Source organism: Poecilia mexicana, unplaced genomic scaffold, assembly GCF_051168715.1.
Source record: "Poecilia mexicana isolate PSO_F unplaced genomic scaffold, ASM5116871v1 scaffold_9, whole genome shotgun sequence".
Lineage (NCBI taxonomy): Eukaryota > Metazoa > Chordata > Actinopteri > Cyprinodontiformes > Poeciliidae > Poecilia > Poecilia mexicana.
Window position 1 is genome coordinate 6570599 of NW_028263378.1, and position 20572 is coordinate 6591170.

At 39.3% G+C, this 20572-nt stretch overlaps 1 protein-coding gene across 1 annotated transcript in view; it reads right to left on the reverse strand.

The window, feature by feature from the left end:
* Positions 1–20572, reverse strand: part of col27a1b (collagen, type XXVII, alpha 1b) — an 83866-nt gene extending 63294 nt beyond the window's left edge. The window contains exons 1-5 of the mRNA XM_088008446.1: positions 19885–20572; positions 17763–17827; positions 12881–14037; positions 9652–9705; positions 1160–1213 (exon numbers count right to left, since the gene is read on the reverse strand). Of these exons, the coding sequence (XP_087864572.1) occupies positions 1160–1213; positions 9652–9705; positions 12881–14037; positions 17763–17827; positions 19885–19937 (1383 nt within the window). The 5' untranslated portion in view covers positions 19938–20572. The remainder of the gene's footprint in view (positions 1–1159; positions 1214–9651; positions 9706–12880; positions 14038–17762; positions 17828–19884) is intronic.

Here is a 20572-nt window from a genome sequence, read left to right on the forward strand (position 1 = left end):
TTTCTTGTACTGTGACCCTACCTCTTCATTCAGACTAAAGAAGAACACAGCAGGTTGTTGTAATATTGCAATTATTTTTTGTTTCCTTCCCCTGACTGATACCTATGTACAATTACATCACTTTGATTCTTTGATTTCAATAAAAGACAGTCCTGAAAATCAAACAGATAAACAGCTAAACAAGATAGGATGTTTTAAATAAATCAGATTAACTGAACAAAATATTAGTATAAGGGTGTGCACACCTATATGCAAGGTTATTACAGCTTTTTTACTTTTTACATTTTCCTCTCTGACATATTTGATTGTTATTTTCTGGTAACATTTTCACATTAAAGTCTCAAAAGCTTGTGAACACTTTAGACAGCGATTTAGCTATAAAATCCAGACAAGAGTGTTTAATTGATCATGTAAATCAAAAGCTGATCATTCTATAAGTTATAAATATCTCATGATTCAACGATCATACAAACAATCTGATCTGTCTCAGTTCTGACTATATAGTTCAGAATAAAGGTTTGCAGTTCCTGTTGGTAAGATATCCAACAAACGGCACAAACATGCAGCAATGTTACTCTTCCCAAGAGCTGACTAATTTTCTCATACAGTTCTGAGTCAGATTTTGCATGGCACGCATATATTGACAGATGTACAACACATTTACTGGACACAGATCAAGAGACGTCCACATAAGAGTATTTACAAAAATGGGCTAGCAATGTTTTAATAGACTAAAACAACTGCTTAACTAAAACAATCCTGAAAAACCCTGATGTAATTATTTTAGAGCGTCATTGTGGTCCTTTGCACGAAAAACAAGGAAATGCTTACTGTCAGAAAAATATGATCAGTTCCAGTTTTTTTCTCTTTGTTTTTTGATGAGGAGGAATAAAAATATTCCCCAGTATTATCCTGTCATTTATAACCATAATTGCATACAGAGCACAAGACTGCTTTCATTAGAAGCCATATTGTCAAAGGAATGACAGACTTGAGAACAATTTCAAGTTGGATTGTAGAACCTGAAACCAAACTGCAATCAGCTTCATCTTCAACTTGGGAAAAAAAAAAACCTAAGCAGGAGTAATCTGGATCACATTAATGTGGTGCGTATTGCAAAATGTTGTGTTAACGTAATCGGAGACACTTATGTCCTCACCTTCACTCCGGGCGGTCCAGGTCGACCAGGGTTTCCATGAGAACCAGGAGGGCCCTGCAAACAAAGAAAAGCATGACTTAGGAGGACACATGGTGATGATGATCATGTGGATGATTTGGAAGACCCTTGGTCAAAGGAGGAGTTAATGCTACATGCTACACGTGTGCTATTCTCATTCCACTGTACAGCTCAGCCTGGCAGGTCCTTTTGGTTTGAGTAAAGGTGCCTAGTGTGTCTGTGTTGCAGGTAAAGTTATTGCATGTGGATTATCTTCTTCCTAATCCTTCAATAAATGATGACCGCTCTATCTACATATTTTCCTGAAATGCTTTGAATCAGGAATCTGAAATGTTAGCATCATGCAAGGGAGTTTAACGCACAGGAGAAAAGAGGACTTTTTCTTTTTTCTTTTTTTTTTTTTTTTTGCTGGTGGTTTGAGAGGATCACAATTGCAAGCAGTGACAAAGTGGAAATATTTGAGCAATCAAAGTTTCAATATCAATCCAAGAGTTTTCCTTTCAACCAGGTGCTTGAGTGAAGCGCGAATGAAATGCTGAGCATGGAAAAAAATCCTCTCAGGCAAAAACAAAAAAGCCCGAAACATGTTCAGATGGCTTGGAAAAGCGAGCTACTGTATCTTTTCTCAGTTTTTCATCTTGGTCAGAATTTCCATGGGTTGCAAGCAAAGGCATTTTTTCCCCCCACTAAGCTGGAGGTGGGAGTCATTGGATAGAATTACTGTGAGCGCAGCAGACTAGGGAGCAGAGGTGTAAGTCTGCAGCTGGGTGGATTCAGACACCGTCTGTCTGTTATCACGCTGTGGAAAGGAGTCAAACAGCCGAGGCAGTTCCTCTTCCCCCGAGCTGGCCAAGCCTCTTTCCTCCCCGGCGCTGGCTGCTGGACATATGGAGACACTTAACAGAAGCTCATCTATAGATTTCCTCCACCCTCTCCTCTGTTCAGACCATTCCCCCTTTCACTTGCAATATGAAAACGTATGGAAGTCATTACCTCCAGATAGAGAGCGAAAGGAGAAGGAGAGAAATAAGGAGGCTGGGACAGAGTGTTACAAATTGCATTCTTGCCGTACATAGGATAAGGAGGCAGAGAGCTGATGAGAGGCTGGGCGGGTGGCATCCCAGAGGGGGCAGCAATATTGGTGAGAACGAGTCTCTCGGTCCATCCGTCTTCAGGTAGGTGAGAGGAGGAATGGAGATCCTTTGTGCTTAGAATAATTACTGGAATGAGCTCCTGACAAGGAACCATTAGGTGGGAACCAGCAGCTAAACACAAGCAGATTAACGCTGACGAGACACACACACACACACAAACACACACCGTTACACCTAAGGCTTGCAGATGGAGGGGCATTTGTGTGCATGGTTTGCAACAAGAGTTGATGGCTTTAACAAAGGTGCCACTGTTTTTTATTGGCCATAAAGCCACAACACACCAATTGAAATCTTTGGACACAACGACTGGAAACACTGCATCATTTGCACAACAATTATGCAACTGGGGGGAATCATAAAAGATAAAAGGTTGCACTTGTTTTATTTCAAAGTAAGTCATTTAAAGCCAAACACAGTGACTTGCAAAAGTAATTTTTCTCACTCTATCAAAGCCAAACTTTAATCTATTTATTGGGATTTAAAGTGAAACGTCAACAAAAATAGCACAAAATCGTAAAATAAAACAAAAATAAAAGTCGGTTTGAAAAGTGTGAAGAGTATGTGTTTGTATTCAGTTCAATTTTACAGGTTCTTTGCAAAAAAAAAAAAAAGGGGGGGACGAGGGGGGAAATCATCCAATAATCCAGACAGATTCAATGACATATTTCAATTTGATCCTATTTTTCAAACAATGCAGTGAAGTTCAGCACTCAGTATTCAGCCAGCTTTTATTATGATACACGAACGTCACCTCCTCACTAAATAGAGTTCATCTGTGTGTACTTTAATCTCAGTACACATACTCTGGTTATGTAAAAGACCCCAGAAGTTTGGCAGACAGGGCAGGAAAAAAAGTTGTGGTGAAAAATAAGACAGAGTTGGGTTGGAAAAAAAATATGCCAAGCTTTACACATCTTGTTCAGCATGTCCAAACCATCTTCCTAAAATGGAAAGAGCAAACCTACCAAAACATGGCCATTTACCTAAACTGACAGGCCTGGCAGGAGGGCATTAGAGAAGCAATCAAGAGGTTCATGGTAATACTGGAGATGCTACAGAGATCCACAAAATATTATGCATGGTACTATTGGTGCACTCCATAAATCTGGACTTTCAGGAAGAGTGCAAAAAAAAATCACCTATTTTCAGTCTAAACTTTACCACACCATCTCCATCAGGATGCACGGTGATGATGGTGTTATACTTAGGGGATTCCTTTCTCAGCAGAGACAGAGAAGCTGGTCAAAGCTAATGGGAAGATGGACAGAGCTAAATAATATTCATCCTGTTAGAGGTTGCAAAGAACAAGAGTGGATGCTTATGTTGCTGCAGGACAACAAAGTACAGTCAGACCTACAACAGGACGGTTTAAATCAGATCAAGTCAATTAGTTAGAACTGACTCAGTTGGCATCAGTGTTGCCTCAGAGCAACAAAGGCTGTCATTATGCATGGAGTTGCATGTTGTCCCTGTGCATGAGTGGGTTCTTTCCAGGTAGTCCGATTTCCTCCCGCACTCTTGTAAGTAGATTTTAATCTTTCTCTATTGCGTTTGGGAGAAAGAGTGTGTCTGTATGGTTGTTTGTATTGTGTGTCTCTGTGTTGCCCTGTGATGGACTGGCGACCCCGCCCCTTGCCCGATAACCGCTGGAGATAAACACCAGCTCCCCTGTCACCCTTAAAGAATAGGTGAGATGAATGTACAGACGGGAGGAAAACCAGAGTGCAGAGTTCAATCCATTCCCACGATGAACAAATCTGCAGCAAGTGCAGCAAAAGTTGGTCCCATTCTAACGTGTGCATGCCACACTTAAGAAATGTATTTGTTAAAGTTTTGAAATTGTATAATTTTTCACTTCACAATTTTGCTTTCCTTTGTATTGGTCTGGGAACTAAATCCCAATGAAATGTAACAAATTTTGTAGTTGTAATATAAAAGATTGCTGTATAAGTATTTTTTGAGGAGCTGATCACCTCCTCTGATTCAATGATCAGGTCTTCAGAGAAATCTTGCCTCCATGTCGACATTATTTTGATGACAGTCCTCTTTTGCGTCGTTAAACTAATAAATGTTTTGTCTTTTCATTTAACAACTGATAATCTGACTTGCTTGCTCACCTTTTCCTCACTGCAACAATTTTCATAAACAATAACACTAATGCTTTCATTTAATAAATTCTTTTAACCAAACATCTGCTTCTAACAGATGGAAATGTGAACTAAATCTTCCCCTCTGGACCAACAGTAATGTCTGCTAGCCAGATGCACCATATGTTGGTACCACTAAACATCTCTTAAGTTTATGTAGCACAGAGAGTTTATGTTTAGAATATCAATGAAATATTGAGCAAATTAAAAATCTACAGATTGGCACATGCTACTTTTGCATGGCATGAATTGCTTATTGTAATACTGGAATGTTTTGTAAGCCACTAAAATGTAATTTCAGCTCTAAATGTGCTCCCTGTTAGCTAAAGCGTAAGCATCAATGGAAAATATCCCAGTCAATAATGATGACAGAGCTCTCCGAGGAACCGTGAAAGCATGCAAACACATGACTTTCATTTATCAGTTCAACTTTCTTCACCAGCCAAACAGTGGCAGAACAGTGCTGCCAAAACTCTACTCTCTATAGACTGTGTTTTATGTTATGTAGTGTCAATCATTCTCAAGACATTTATGCAAATGGGCCCGGCTTTGCACGAACTCTGCATCACGTACCGACTGCATGCTTGCAGGTCAGCTTCCCTTCACAAAGCCTCGTTTGATCCACTCTCAAGCATTCCCTACAGGGCCGGCTAAACTTTGGCTCTCGGCAGGCTTATAGCCGGCTGCGGAACGTGGATGTTTTCATGAGTTAGAGCCGCTGCAAGGTGGAAGCGGTGGTGAGACCGTCTGACCAGTCAGACATGACACCCTGCTGTTTGAAAGGTAACACTCCTAACAGCACTGTGTGATTCCAGCTGCTTCAGCTTTTATGATGAGTAAGAATGCCTGCAGCTTTCAGGACATGCTGCACATTTTTATTCATAGTTTGCCAATATTTTTGAGTTGCTTAGTTTGTGCCTCCCTGCAGTCTGTTCAATATCCAGCCTAGGAAGAAGAGCTGGAATGAGGTCATGGTCTGCTGCAGATTGGACTTTTTCTTTGAACATCAGAGATTCCTGATGAGGGTAAAATTCATCACAAACATCCCAAGCTTCTTGGAGCATCTAACCTTTACAAATACTAGAAGGATTGTGGGTGCTGTCAAGTGTTTCAGTTTACATTCCATATATATAATGGAATAACTGGGAATTCAGAAACTGTGTCACCATATAAGAATAAAATTAGATGAGAGCACCAACGCTCTATAATTCCTCTTTACTTACTGCCCCACTTAAAGAACAAGTCAATGCTGGAAAAGTTGTAAATGCATCGATTAATTAATTTAGGGATCATTTTGTGCTTCCATGCAACGTGTTCTTTAAACATCTTAAAATAAAACTTTTACCCCAGTTTTGATCCAAAATGTTTGCAAAGATTCAGCTGAATAAACCGCAAAATGTCTGCAGCAATGTTACTTTTAACAGTGGAGAAATTTCCCTGCTGATATGCTGGTGAAAATTAACACAGCGTATCAGCAGAAAACGCTCACACCAACTGCCTGCTGTGGTGGCAAAGGGGTGATGATTTTAAATTTCATTTTGTAGCCACTGGACCTTGGCAGCTTTCAGTCGGTTAACTGACCATGAACTCTGTATGCCAAAGTATTATAGATTAATCAAAGTGCTGCAGCGGCCCAGTCAAAGTCCAGACCTCAGCCTGGATCAAATGCTTTACTAGAAATGGATGACTTCAGGTCACAGCTAATGGTGCAGTTGAATTATGATGTGCACGATGGCAAAGAATGAGTTTTTTCATCACTGGACGTGGCCTGGGCTTCAGCCTGCGTTTCTGTGTGAATCAAATCTTACTTGGTAAACAGACTTACATGTTTGCCCTTCTGTAATTTATTTGAATCATTTTTTAAATACATCTTTCTCTTCAAACATTTGTCTATTTATTCTTTTTTTAACAAATTGTTGCAAATAAGAGGAAATGAAAGAGTCTTGATGTCCATTTAATAAGTATAAACTCTAAAAATAGAATCAGGAAACTCCTTATTCCAGAGTCCACTTGTGAGTTTCTGTGGATTAAGTTGTGGAGCTGTTGAGCATTTTCCCCTAATCATCTGAATCATGTAGGATATTTCACACAGCCAAAAAAAATAAAAGTTAAAAAAAAGGGAAACTTAAATACCCTTCGATTCTGTGCCGGCATGACTTGTTGGATTTCAAAAGTTTGATGATGAATGAGCTCTATAGATTTTACTGCACAGGACGACTGAGCTCCAGACAGGGTTTTAAATGCCTTAAATAAGATGGGGACAAAGCTTTCTTTCTTCTGTGTTTAAAGAGATTGGGTTCCCTGGACCCACCCCTGAGGCCCCACGGCTCGGCTACAGTAGGTAGCACACAGACAAATCCCAGCAGTGCAAGGCCTCCATCAGAAGGTCTGCTAACAGGCGTCCTACCACTGAAATACGAAGCTTCACTTCTGCTTGATTTAATTCAACAGATGAGTGCTGCCTTAGCGTGCAGCATCAACATAAAAACACACCGGTAACAGTTTCTACTGGGATTTTTTAGGTAGTTTGAAAGCCTCAGCTCAATGTAAAGCTCGGATTAAAGGTTCTGAAACAAACATCCAGAAAACTGCAAAACAGCTGAAACACTGAGTTCCTTTAAATCAATGCTAAAAACCCACCTGCTTATTTGATGTGCATTGATGATTCTGATGATGGCATTTGATAAAATATAATATCTATTACTTGTTTCACAATTGGTGACTATCGGATGTTTTTTATGAATAAATCACATTCATTTGTGTAGCACATTTCAGCAACATAACAGTTCAAAGTGCTTCACATCATGAAAGCATAAAAAACATCATTAACATATCATATATTCAACAGCTGTGAAAACCAGTAACAAACATCACATTTTGTCAAGAGTCATCGTTAAAATCATCAATACACACAAAGTGCTTTATGCTTAATGTACTTTGAACTGCCTTGTTTCTGTTGTACAAATAAACTTTAATTTGAAATTAAGGGAAAGGTTGCAGACCCAACACGTGAGAAGTGTCCCTCCATTATAACATGTTGCCTGCATTATAGTATAATTCTAACAATCATTATTTTTGCTGGTTCTGAAAATGTAAATGCACACTGGTAGCAACATCAGTTTTTTTTTCCTTTTTCTATGCAGACAGTCCACAGATCTGTAGATTGTGGTTGTTTGCACTTCAAATTTACAAATTGACCTTGGCAGCAGTGAAGCGCAGCCTGAACAAACCCAGAGCCAAAGCAAACGAACGCCTGGCTAAGTAATTCTCCACACTTCAAAGAGCCTTCTGCATGTTCAGTGTGATCAAAAGCAGAGTGCTAAAAAGTTTTCTATGTCAGTACTCAACTAATGGGTGTCACTTTGCTTTGATGAAAGCATCACAGGAATTAGAGAATGCAGCAAATATTAAAGGCGAACTAAGAAGGGAAAATGGAAAGGAGAGTAATTGTCTGAAGGTATAATGCCATGCAAAAGAAGAAAAGTGAACTTTTCTCACATTTTGTCAGGTTGCAACTACAAATTTTATTGTATTTAATGGGGATTTTATGTGACACACCAACAAACAGCATATAATTCTGAAGTAAGAAGCAATATTTAACCCATTTTACTCGAATACGTCTAAATAAAATGCATTGCAACTGTGTAAACAGAGATTGTCAGTGTGTATTTTTATCTCAATATAAACATCATAAACACAACTGTCCCGTGAAGGCCTCAGAGTATTGTTAGGCAGCATGAGTGAACAAACATGAAGACTGGGGAACACAGCAGAAAAGTAAGGCAGAAAGTTGTGGAGAGGTTTAATGCAACGTCAGGTTTTAAGCAAACCTCCCAAAACAAACCTGACAAGACATCATTATCCATGTAAACTGGAATAATCACAGAGACTCAGCGTAACTCTGGAGGAGCTAAAGATTCATAGTTCAGATGTTGTGAGGCTCCATGGACACTCAAGAAAGAGATCATATTACAGCAGTTTTAGCTTCTTTCCAACAGCAGCCTCTTGTTCTACGTTATTTGCTTCGTACAGAGGTGCAGGACACTTGGCTGTTGACTGCTTCCTGGAGCCGTGGAGTCTGTTCAAGTGAGTCGTGACGTACGTAATGTGCCGATTCGATGCTACGAAGCTTTAAGCCACCATCCTCCACTGCAAAGAGAGAAGTGCCGAGCCCAACAAGGTGGCTGTTAATGTTGATTCAATATTTGGAAGCATGGCCAACATGGACTAACGGCTCCGTTCACCTTCTCCTCTGTCAATGCTAAAACTACAGGCAGACTACAGTTCTAAACCAATGCAGAAAATCAACATCACCGTCCACGATTTGTCCTGTTCGCTGATTGGCTCGGTTGAAATTCTACCAAAAATAATCCAAGGAAACAGGAGAAAGCCCAGACTGTCTGTAACGCCAGATTTTAATCAAGCGGAATTGCACAGGATGGAAATGGTTGCCCATTAAATGTAAAATTAACTTGTCTATTTATCCCTCCACAATAAAGCAACTTCCTCAAAACAAGAAAGTCTAACTTCTTTCTCTAAGTCCCTTGAGTTAAGTTAAATTTGTAGTATCTGCCAGTAGGACAACTATTAACTGTGACCTCCACAAATCTGACCTTTATGGAAGAGTGGAACAAAGAAAGACATATTTAAAAGAAGTCATTAGAGTTATGTTTATATAAAGTTTACCACAACTTTGACCAGATGACAATAAAGGCTGAACATCACAAGTCAGAAAACTACACTCCCCATCCTCATGAATATGTTCAGAAAGTGTCTTGATGGAGATGCTTTTCTTCAGCAGCAAAAGAAAAGACTAATTGGAAGATGGACAGAGATAAACTAATGTTAACTCTGAAGGAAAAGAAGCTGCAAAAGACAAGTTGGTATTATTACAGGAAAAGACTGTTCTGGAAATAATTGACTCAGAAAGGCTGAATACAAAACTATGTCACAGTTTTCAGGTGTTTATTGTAAAAGAATAAAAAAGAAAAGCTAAGCTTAACGTTTTATTGTTTTCATTCCACTTGACAAATTATGTGCTAAACTGTGTTGCTCCATCACATAAAACCACAAAGAATTCCACTGAATTATGTGCTTAAACCCTGACAAAGTGTGAAAAACTTCAAGGGTTGTTCTTCTTTTGAAGACTCAACATGACAAACTTGTCACTTACCCTGGGGCCCCTTTTTCCTGGGATTCCTGGCAATCCTGGAAATCCTTGGGGACCCTGAAAGGAAAATATTTAAAAATAGTCAAGAGTCAAAATGAATCAGTGCTATGAATACAAAATACAAAATTAAAGATACAGCCTTTAGTCATGTCAGGAGAAAAACACAGAAAGAAGGCACGCACTCTTTGAGTGACATTCACTCAGTTAAATACATTTTTTCCACTTTATCATGTTTGGTGAAGTTAGATAGGTGTTACTTGCAGTCACTGTGTTGTTCCTTGTGTGAGGATTTCCTATTAAAAGTTGATGCAGGCCCTCATTCAACCAACATTATTTCAACACTGCATAGACTGCAAGTCTGAGTCATTGTACTGGCAGGGAGGTCGCTGCAGGTTCCAGCCTCAACCAATCACATTAATTACAAGCATCAGCTAGCTTTAAAACAATTTCACACATGGATTAACAAAGCTCCGAAAGGTCAAATTTAATGAGGGGTCAAGTCTGTGGAACCTGATTTTGTTTGATATCGTGGGATTTTAAGTTACTTTCTCACAGCTGAAGCAGTTAAACAAAAAAGAGGAGAACAGGCCCAAGAACAACTCGATGGCGTCTTCTGTGTTTATGTAATAATCCCAAACACACTGACGACTTTTACATCTGTTGGAAAGAAATCCATGTTTGATTATAATTAACCGGCAAATAGTCTAACAAGCCAGAAGGCTTTTTAGCAAACTTTAGATCCTGTCGATTGCAACCATCAGGCGATCCACACGTGACAAAGCAGTTTAAGCTTCAGCCACTAATCAGGTCAGAGCCAAGTCACGGCTTCAGCCAATTTCCTAAGAACTTATCCAAACTTTTACATTTTGCATCCGCAAGCATTTGCAGTAAATTCTTGTAAGCGCCTGAGTAGGTGACCTTTTATCTTGCAAGAAAAACTTTGACAATTCAGACGAGAACTCCACCGCATCTTTGATGGTCAACTGGCATCAAGATAAGTTAATACCTCAAACTTCACTGCAAAGTTGATGGTGTCATTTGAAGGGCAGGATTCAGGTTTTCCAGCAGAACATTGCCCAAGGTTTTGACACCTCCAGCTTGCCGTACCTCTATACGTACTTCTCAAATGAGCAAGCAAGACAGAAATGCACACTATTTAAAAGAAAACCAGAATTATTAGATGATGTCTTTGTATTTCATTGCTCATTGGCCCTGTTCTGATTCTCATGTAACTATTGGAACCAGTTTTGATGATGGATACAATCAGTAGGGAATCTTTCACACTGCATGCACTGCTTTCTGTTGCAACATCAACTTTGCAGAACGTTGGAGCTGAAGTCATTCTTCAATTGCATCTGACAGCATAACCCAGCCTTCACCGAGACTTGGCTGAACAAGATCTTGCCAGTCGGTGCAGTACACGGGTGATCAGTTCCAGTCTTGAAGTGGTCTGGCAGTTCCACATGTGCGCTGCTTCAACACAGCTAATTCCAATGGTCCAACTACCTCTTTAAAATTGTAGAGTTCTGCAGAGGTCTGCTAATGCAACCTCATTTGATTCAGATGTTGACCCAGGGAAAGGATGAAAAACATGCAGGATACCAGCCCTTGAGAACTGATGTAGGACACATATGGAGAGGGATTTTTCTCCCTTTTAGGATTGGTTAAGACTTTCGGAAAGTCCTAACCAGACTGCTAAAAAGTCTCATGATACGAAAGTGTCATAGTATGCTTGACAAAATGAAGTCTGTTTTGCAAAGTGTTGTCATCATGTGACCTAATTAGGTGACATAAGTGTAAGCTATTATGAGCCCCAAACATGAAAGTAAGTACTTACTACATGACATTTTGCATTAATGTTTGGGGCTTTTATTTTGGAGTAAAAAAGGAAGTCCTGATGTGTTGGCAGAGTTAACGATTAAAGACTATTTGTTGGACTTGCAGAAAATACTAAGTTAATTTAGCATCTAAAAAAAACCCTGACTTCTTTTACATCTTTTATCAGACAGCATTTAGGAAAAAAGAAACAACAGCCTTAACTTATTTATCTGCAGTTAAAAACTGAAAATAACAGCACTCAGTAGACCTTAGTGAACTAATTGTTGATTGTTGAAAACATGCTATTGTTGGAGATTAATGAAATCTTTTTGAAGAACAAAGGAGCATGTTCAATGTATCTCAGACAATAACACCACCTTACCATTGAACAAAAATAATGTATGGAGAAGGCAAACCTTGACTGGATGAGCCTACAACACATTGTCCCACAGTTACTTTGATTGTTATAGCAACAGATTTGTGTTGTTTTTTCTTATAAATTCCTTGAAGTGGAAGTGAACAACAAGGGGTGTAGCTGTAATAAATTCACAAATACCCCCAACACCTTACCTTAAAAACACAGATATTCACTTGTTGCTAACTTTGTCTGATCTGTTGGTGAACAAAAGAAATCTCTTTTTTTTAATAAACTGCTTTATTTTAGGTTTGCTCAGTGTTTATTTTCTGGTCTTGACTTCTGCAATAAAAAATAATGAAAACCAATAGTACTTTGATAATTAATCCACTGGATTTAAGCAAAGATTTCTTTAAAGGAGAAAATCCTGCTACCACCAAGTCCTACCTGAGCCTAAAAGCTTCTCTGCTTTAAACAACACAAATTTTAATAGTTGAAAGCATAGTAGTGTTTTATCCATTAAACTGTTTTAACCCATTCCAGAAGTTGGCGTAAGTAGTAACACATTGCCTCGGAGAAATCTTACACCTCACTGCACACACTAAGTGAGCTTCAAAGTTCGATCATTGCACAGCTGTTGAAAGGAATGATCACCCAATAATGAGCACCAAAGTGGTGTGGACTGAGAGCACCTAAGACCTCACACATGCATGACTGGCAACTTGGAAAATAAACAAAGGACTGAGGCAAGTGGAAAACTCTCTACCATTAGCATTAGCCACACTGTCAAGATCACTTCACCACACACTTTAATGGTTATATAATCCAAGCTTTCACCTATTTCAGATACAGGCAATGAATGAACAAAAGAAAACAACATAACACTGAAACAACAACCTGCTCACTTTCTCCATGACTGACCCTGGAAAGTTCAAAACAAAACTCTGGATTTGCTACAGTTCGAACACCTTGTTTCATTTCTTCCAGCTGGACTTCATCACACCAAACACGAGCACATCAATTCAGAGATTTCTGATACACATTTGTTTGACCACTCACCGGAGGTCCTGGTTCTCCCTTCAGCCCAGGTGGTCCAGCCAGCAGTGAGAACTGGGTCGGCTCCAGGTCAAATGTCTGAAAGCCATCTGTTGCAACTGGAGTCACCGCAGGGAGTGTGGTTGGTTTGAAATCGCTGGTCACTTCTGGCTCAGGTTTCTTTGGAGCTACTGTGGTCAGTTCCCTTTCATGGGGAACGTACTCCTGAGTGGAAAGGGCCGTGGTCCTGAGATTTGCCGACGGTCTGACGGAGACAGGCACAAGTAAACTTTTCCCAGAAGCTCCTGAAGACTCACTATCCCTCTGATTTGTGTTTTTGATGAAGTGTTTCTGATCCGGTGGATTTATGATCCGAAGAGATGCGGCAACAGTCGGAGATGAAAATTTGGGCGGGTTTTCCAATCCAACATTAGCTGGTGGAGAAATAGACACAACAGCATATTCTGTAGCTAAAGATCTCTCCGTCAGTGATGGTGAAGTTGCATGAGTTAAAGTAATATCCGGGTCTGAGAGTAGAGGTAGCATGGGTGGAAAAACGGGCCGATATGTGTCAGCTTCTCTGCAGTGTTTCTTAATGTGATCACAATAGTTATGAGCTGCCTCAGCCGAGGGATAAATGTCAAACTGACAGATTGCACCTTCAAACGGCACGGAGTTGTGGCTCATTTTGCCCAGCAAGAAGGAGCCCTCTGCATCCAGGCTCTGGTCCTTTTTCGAGGACAAATTTCCATGTAAGCTCTTCTCACCACAGGATGTGTGCAAAAATACCTGACGGTCTCGTACAGCCACAGCAAAATTATGCCACCGTCCATCGTAGACGTCGTAGTCAAAACTCACAGAGTTCTTGTGCCCCACGTGTACAAAAACATTCCCCGGTGTGAACTGCACTCCGAGCTGAACTTTCTTTCTCTTAGACAGAACAGAGAAAAGGAAGGCGCTGTTGAAGCGATGAGCAGAGAGGCTGAGGATCAGGGAGAGGCTGCTGGTGTCGTAGCTAGCAGGGATGATGGTGCGGAGCGGCACCTGGAGGCGGGCCCTCGGAGTGAGGATGAAGCCGGACTTAACGGGGATGACACCGGCGGGAATGGAGCGAGTCCCTGTTGGTGGTGGCACACCCGGCCTTCGCCCGAAAAGCCCCAGCTGCTGCAAGACGTCCACATCTGTAATAAAAACAGGAGAGAAGTCATTGTGTTTTGGGTGGGATTTGAAAGATGCACTGCTGTCATTTTTTAATTCCCAGTTTCATCTCTTTGATGGAGGCTCAACCTAGATATGTACAAAACGACTCCATACACTGCATCGCACTGTGGGAGACGTTCAAAGTAAAAAAGTGAGTGAAACTCTTCATTCCGTCTTTCACTCCAGTGATCTGCATCAAAGCATGAACTGAACAAAATTAAAAAAGCAGGAACTGAAGTGATATTTAATGGGTCGTGAAGCAATACTGGGAATTTACCGTTTCAAAGCCAGACTAATTGAAACCTAAAGCAAAAAGACTGCATTAAAGTCTCCGCATGTGGGGTCATACGTCATTTGCTTTAGGGGGTTGCTGGATATTATGTAATCCTTACATCAAGACTTAATTAGGACAATCTCAGCAAACAGAAGCTGAACAGTTCCCCGGAGGGGATGGTTGTGGGAATGTAAGGTGCATAGCTAGAAATGTTATCTGGTAATGTCTGCTGATTAAAGATGATTCCTCTGACGGGAGCCTGTGCTCAGAAACATACTGCAGTGCTTGCCGCAGGTTTTAATTGCTACTTGCATCTCATGGGAGGAAAATGTGAGTAATGTTCGCACCTTGCTGTGCTGTGTGCACGGTGTATTGCTCCAAATTGGATTCACACCTTTGAGGAAGAGCTTAATTAAACCCACATTTCAGTTTAAAAGGAGGCAGACTTTGTTTTTGCTGCATTCCAGATAGTATGTCTGTTCTTCAAGCAACTACATCCTGTAGCATGGGCAAGAAAACTGTAGTACGAAAGAGAGTTAAAATCAGAAGTTCAGCTACACCATGCAGACACTATGGGCAGACATTCTTTTAACAAGTTTCTGAACCACAAACGGCTTCAGCGATTCATTTTTACAGAACTGGATGCACAACTTTGAATTTACTGTGGATTTCCTCTATTCCATATGTAGTCTCAAATATATACATACACCTCTGCTAAAAGACATTGTGCTTTCAGGGTTAACACCTGTGCATTCTTGCAGCCATCTCTACTTTTTTTGGACAGATAAAGTTGCTTGTGTTGTTGTTATTCCACCCTAGAGAAAAATGATTCAAGTAAATAATTCAAAGATCAAAACTAACTTTGATGACAGGAAGCATCAGGGCAGAACTATTTGTGGTTTCTCAAATTGCTTTTCAGTCCTCATGAATTATAAAAACAGAAAACAGGTTTTACCCCACTGTCTAAAAACAAACACAATGTAAGGATAAAACTGATCTTTGTGGCTTTAAAAACTCATTAAGACAAAGTCTCTTTGTCTTAGGTCACACTTGCAGTCATTTGTATTACAAAAGGTTTAAACATACACGAGAAAATGGGAGGGGGGATTTTTTTTAACCACTGCACAATCTAAAACAGCTTATTGTGTATTTAGGTCCTACACACACACACACACACACCCCCACACACACGCACACGCACACACACACACACACACACACACGCACACTGGATGTTATAAAAACAGACAGATGTGAGCTAGATTGAATTAAACTGCTGAATAATAAATTCCAGCTCAGCAGAAGAAAAATAAGAATAGACACACATCCTGTTAGGAGGAGGGAAACCCTGCTCGGTTTGCAGAGGCAGCAGGAGATCAGCCAGATTTGGAAACTCAGGAAAAGAGAAAAAAAAAAGTGAAAAAATCCCTGACATCCCATAAAAAGACCATGTACAGTCAATTTCTAATGCAGCACTGATTTGAATTGTTAATAAGGTATGAGAAAGCAAAATTGCTCTTTGATTGTGTGGTGTGTTTTCTCAGGGTTTTCTGCACATCATGTTTTAATCTGAGTGGGTAGGCGGGCTGCCTGCAGCTCTTGGTGACCTCCTGATGAGCAGAACAAAAATAACAAAGTATTAAGTGTATAAAAATTTGATGCAAAGACAAGTTCAGCAAGAAAGAAAGTAACTAAATCAGAAAGAAAAATTTATACAGAAGAACAGCCACTGAGTAAGTCTTTTCCCCTGCACTCGGTGCAGCCTTTACAGTTCCTTTACAGTTTCTCCCTGCATGTACGAGAGGAAAATAAAAGAAATTGTTCCGTTAGAGGGCTGCACAGTTGAACAGCTGGAAGCATTGTTGCTTTGCAGCAAGAAGTTTGAATCCTGATCTGGGGTCTTAGTGTTTGCATGTGTAGAAATTATCAGAGGGACAATATATTTTATATGGTCTTCGAACACGAGGGTTACAAGCCTGGACCCGTTACTGTGGTAACCCAACCTTGGATGAGTGAAAGAATATGGATGAATGAAAAAAAAACTATCGAGTAATAAAGTACAGTAAATGTCCTCCATGTTTAAATGTATTTTTTTTTATTTGATAATGAAGTGTCAAGTTTTGAATTCTTTTAATGAGATGGCAGAGGAAATTCCAGAGTGACTTATCTGACTGTCTGAATTATAAAGCAGCCCCTCCCCTACCTGTTGCTGTGCACTGCTGAGTCAGATGGTTGATACAGTGTTCCTTTACCCCCCCCCCACACACACAAGACAAACAGCTGAAAATCTAATAATTTCAAAAAATTTCAGCATATGCTTATTTTATACATGTTGCAATAAGCAAGTTTACTTGTACACACTGACGACATCTACACATAACATAAAAAACCTTATAGTCAATAAATTGCATTATTTTGCTGCAGCATGAACTTTTGTTGCTATTATAAAAAAGGGATTCAATCTTCTCACATGTTTTTATTTAAAACATCTGTGTAAGTCCTTACATACTGTGAAACTCTGGCATTCTACTCCAGGTTAGAATATCGCTAGAATCTCTTTCTGATCCATGTGTGAGTAAGACTCAAATATCAGATATTTCTCTGCATGAATCCAGTCTATTCAGCCTGCACATGCCACTATGTAATGTTTTCAGTCAAAAAGACAAGAACCTTCAACTCTGATTAACTTAATTATATTGCATTGAGTTTTCAAAACCCTGGATAGTTACAAACATTTTTTTACCCTGTTAATCATCTCAGCACTAAAAAAATGGAATAATAAGGCTCTGATTTAAAACTAAGGCTCTTTTTTAAATAACTAGCTACGTTCCAAGAACTTTCTGCCCTTTAATTTTATTAGCAGATGCTTTTTTTCTATAAGCCACACAGCGATCAGTCATCAAAACTCAAGGAGAAAAAAATTATAAAAAAAAGAGATCGTTTTAAAACGAAATATAAAAAATATAAAATATTTTGTCAGATTAAAAAGAGTTAGAATTTTTTTTTTTTTTTTCTTAAAAGTTATGCAACATTCTTGTAAAGGATTCAAAACAAGGTTGAAGTTTGTTAAAAATTTGGGATGCAAAAACAGAACTGCTGACATCAGAGTGCATCACATAGCATCATAAATATAAATATATAAGAGAGACTTTCTAAAAGAATAATGCAAGCCACTAATTGTGCTTATCACCCCTGATATAATTAAAATATACAACAATTTGAATCAAGTTGACTAATTCTACATATATCCTATGTTTTACTGCTGTTCCATATAAATAGTTCAAACTTTATCTGTTCAGTATGTTAAAGCTCAATCCACTGAAGGCATCCCAAATTTTTAATCCTTTATTCCTCACATTTCAGATATCACCAGATAAACAGTGTGTAGGAATAAAAACCTTACTTCTGCATCTTTCTCCTCGGTTTTCTTACCTTGTGCTTGTGCAAACCTCACAGAACAGATAGAAACCAGTACAGTCCAAAGAATCAGAGCTCTCCTAAAAACAAGGACAGAGAAGTTTGGAAAGCATCACCAATAGTAAAAGTTCATTCTTTAATCGTCCAAGTAAGTTTTTATATTTTCTTAAAATTGGAGCTTTACTATTTTGTAGAAAAGTCTCAAAAAGTCTAAATTTTAGAGCTTCAGATGTTTTTAATTTAAAAGCCTGGTCAGCAGGACAGTTATATTTTAATTTAACTGTGACATTTACTTTTATATATATATATATATATATATATATATCAGACTGTAAAGTTAAATACAATGTGACCTGTATTCTCTAAACCTGATCATAAGTTATATTTTTACTCATTTTATTAAACACTGACATCTATTTATCTTTCTGTCTGACTAGATAAACCATTGCATTGCTGTTCAAGCATTGGTACACCATTTTTGTCAATGTACAGTATTGGGATGCTATGTGAAAGATCAACATGAATTATTGCATTTAGGAGGAAGAAGGAATTATTTTTCAATTTTTTTACAAATGTAAATGAAAAATATGACATTTGTATTCAGTCTTTAAAATCCTGAAATACAATTCAGTGCAACCTTTTTAAATCACCACATTAAGGAGACGGTGATTGCTTTTTCTATCATTTTTCTTTTTGCTTTTTATATAATTGTCATATGGGCAGTTGCCCAGGGCAGCAAAAGAAAGGGAGCTGCATAAGTGACACACGCATAAATGTAAACAAATGTGCTTTCTAATGCTTATGTAAATGGGCAATCAATATAGAGTTGGTACTTCTAAGCTGAGTAGGTGGTCCCAGCGTGGTGTTGAAAATTGTTCTAAAATGTTGAAGAGCTGGACCCAAATGCAGGAAGGAGGCAGGCAGGTGAAAATAAGGTTTTACTTACAAAAGGACAGACATATCTAAAAATGTCAGGACATCAGTCCTTAAGGATGAGACACCCATAAATTACCACATACACACTCTTGAAGAAGTATGCAAATTCTTGCCGCACTTTTCAGATTTATTGTTTTACTTCAGTTGGGAATTCAATGGGATTTTTTTTTGTTGTTCTGTTTTTACTTCACGAATTGGCAACACTTAGCATTGGTCTACATAAAACAACTATCTAATACAATACTTAACACATTGTTTCACAAGTGTGAATAAAGTAAAGTGAAAACTAATTTAGACCAGCAAAACCCCATAAACATTCTCCCTGTAATCACTTAACCACATCTTTACAGTGAGTGGTTTGGGATTTGTTTTTCCCATGAGAGATTTCCTATTGAGTAAATTACATATTGACATTAATCCAACATATTTCGACTGTACAGTATGAAAATCTAAACCATTGTCTGGATCATGTTGGATTTTTTTTTTTTTAACTGAAACTGATTAATGGTTTAATTCAGTAGTTTTGCAGTGTGTTTGTTGAATGTGGAAGCTGTGGCAGGGAATCTTTAACATTTAAAACTCATTTAAAACACTTTACTTGCTAAACTAAACATAAATTAGCAGCAGAAACAGTGTGTGACCAAAACTCTTTTGTTCAACAAGTTCAGAACGATGCAACATTTTGGCCTTATTAAAAAACTAATGCCCCCCCCCCCTCCCTCCGGGACAGCCGGTCGGCCAGCTGAGTGAGACGCACAGCGGGGATGAGAGGGAAAGAGGAAGGAGGAGATGATTACCGTCTCCGCCTCTCGCACATCTCCCACAAATCAGTCCCAGATCGTTTGGCAATTCATTCTGAAACAAGTTGAGGAGCAGTTCAGGCGAACAGCTCAGACTTTCATTGAACTGTGCAGAGAGAACAGGCGGAATTGTTTCCACACGTTTATCTGCAACGTATTAAAGAATCCCGCCCGCTCCACTTCATATCTGCATACAAATCTAAACTTCTCAGCTCAGCAAGTACTTTTGCGAGCTTTTACAACGCTACACGCACATTACAAACAGCATCTCCCCCGCCCCCCTCTAAACACTCGTTAGTTCAGACTCCAACATGTTTAAGAAGACATTTAGGATTTCATCTTGAACCTTTTCAACCATGAAATGTATTAAAGGAAAGCGCTGATTTAGTGTGTCGACTCACCCCCCGACTCCAGTGGCTTTGAGTTTGGAGTTCGGGGCATTGTCCGGCTCCATAGCGGTTACTTCATTCTTTCCCGGGAGATTTTATTATCCAGAGTGCAGAGGAGGCAAAGTTTTTCCATCCCAGGTGTTCCTTGGGGAGCTGTGCGCAGAGCAAAAGCGCAAAAAAATAAATAAAATAAAATAAAATAAAGTAAGAATTAAAAAAAAATAAACAAAGCGAGAATCAAACACTGATAATGCCGTTTGATGTCATTGTCGTGTCTTCATTTTCTCTGCAGTCTCCAAGAAGATGACTACTGGATTTAAAAAAAAAAAAAAAAGACGCTCCACCTGTGCGCTCTTTTATTTAGTTTTCCGTCTCTTCTCCATGAGTTCTGTAATATATCAGCAACAGCAAGAATAAAATAATGCTGTGCAGCTTTCCTGTCGATACAGGATGACGCGCAAGGATGAAGTGTGTATGTGTGTGACGACTTTCCAAAATGAAAGTTTATTGTGGACTCAGGGAAATCTTGAGAACCGGGAGAAGGTGGGGGAGCTGGGGGAGGGGGCACCTCCCTCTATCGCCCTCAGCTGACATCCAGGGAAACACACTTTGGAGCTGCAGCTGAAGGTGTGTCTTCCCCCTCAGGCTGCACGTGGTCAACTGTGATAAAATGTTCTTCCTTACTACGTGAATGTTACGT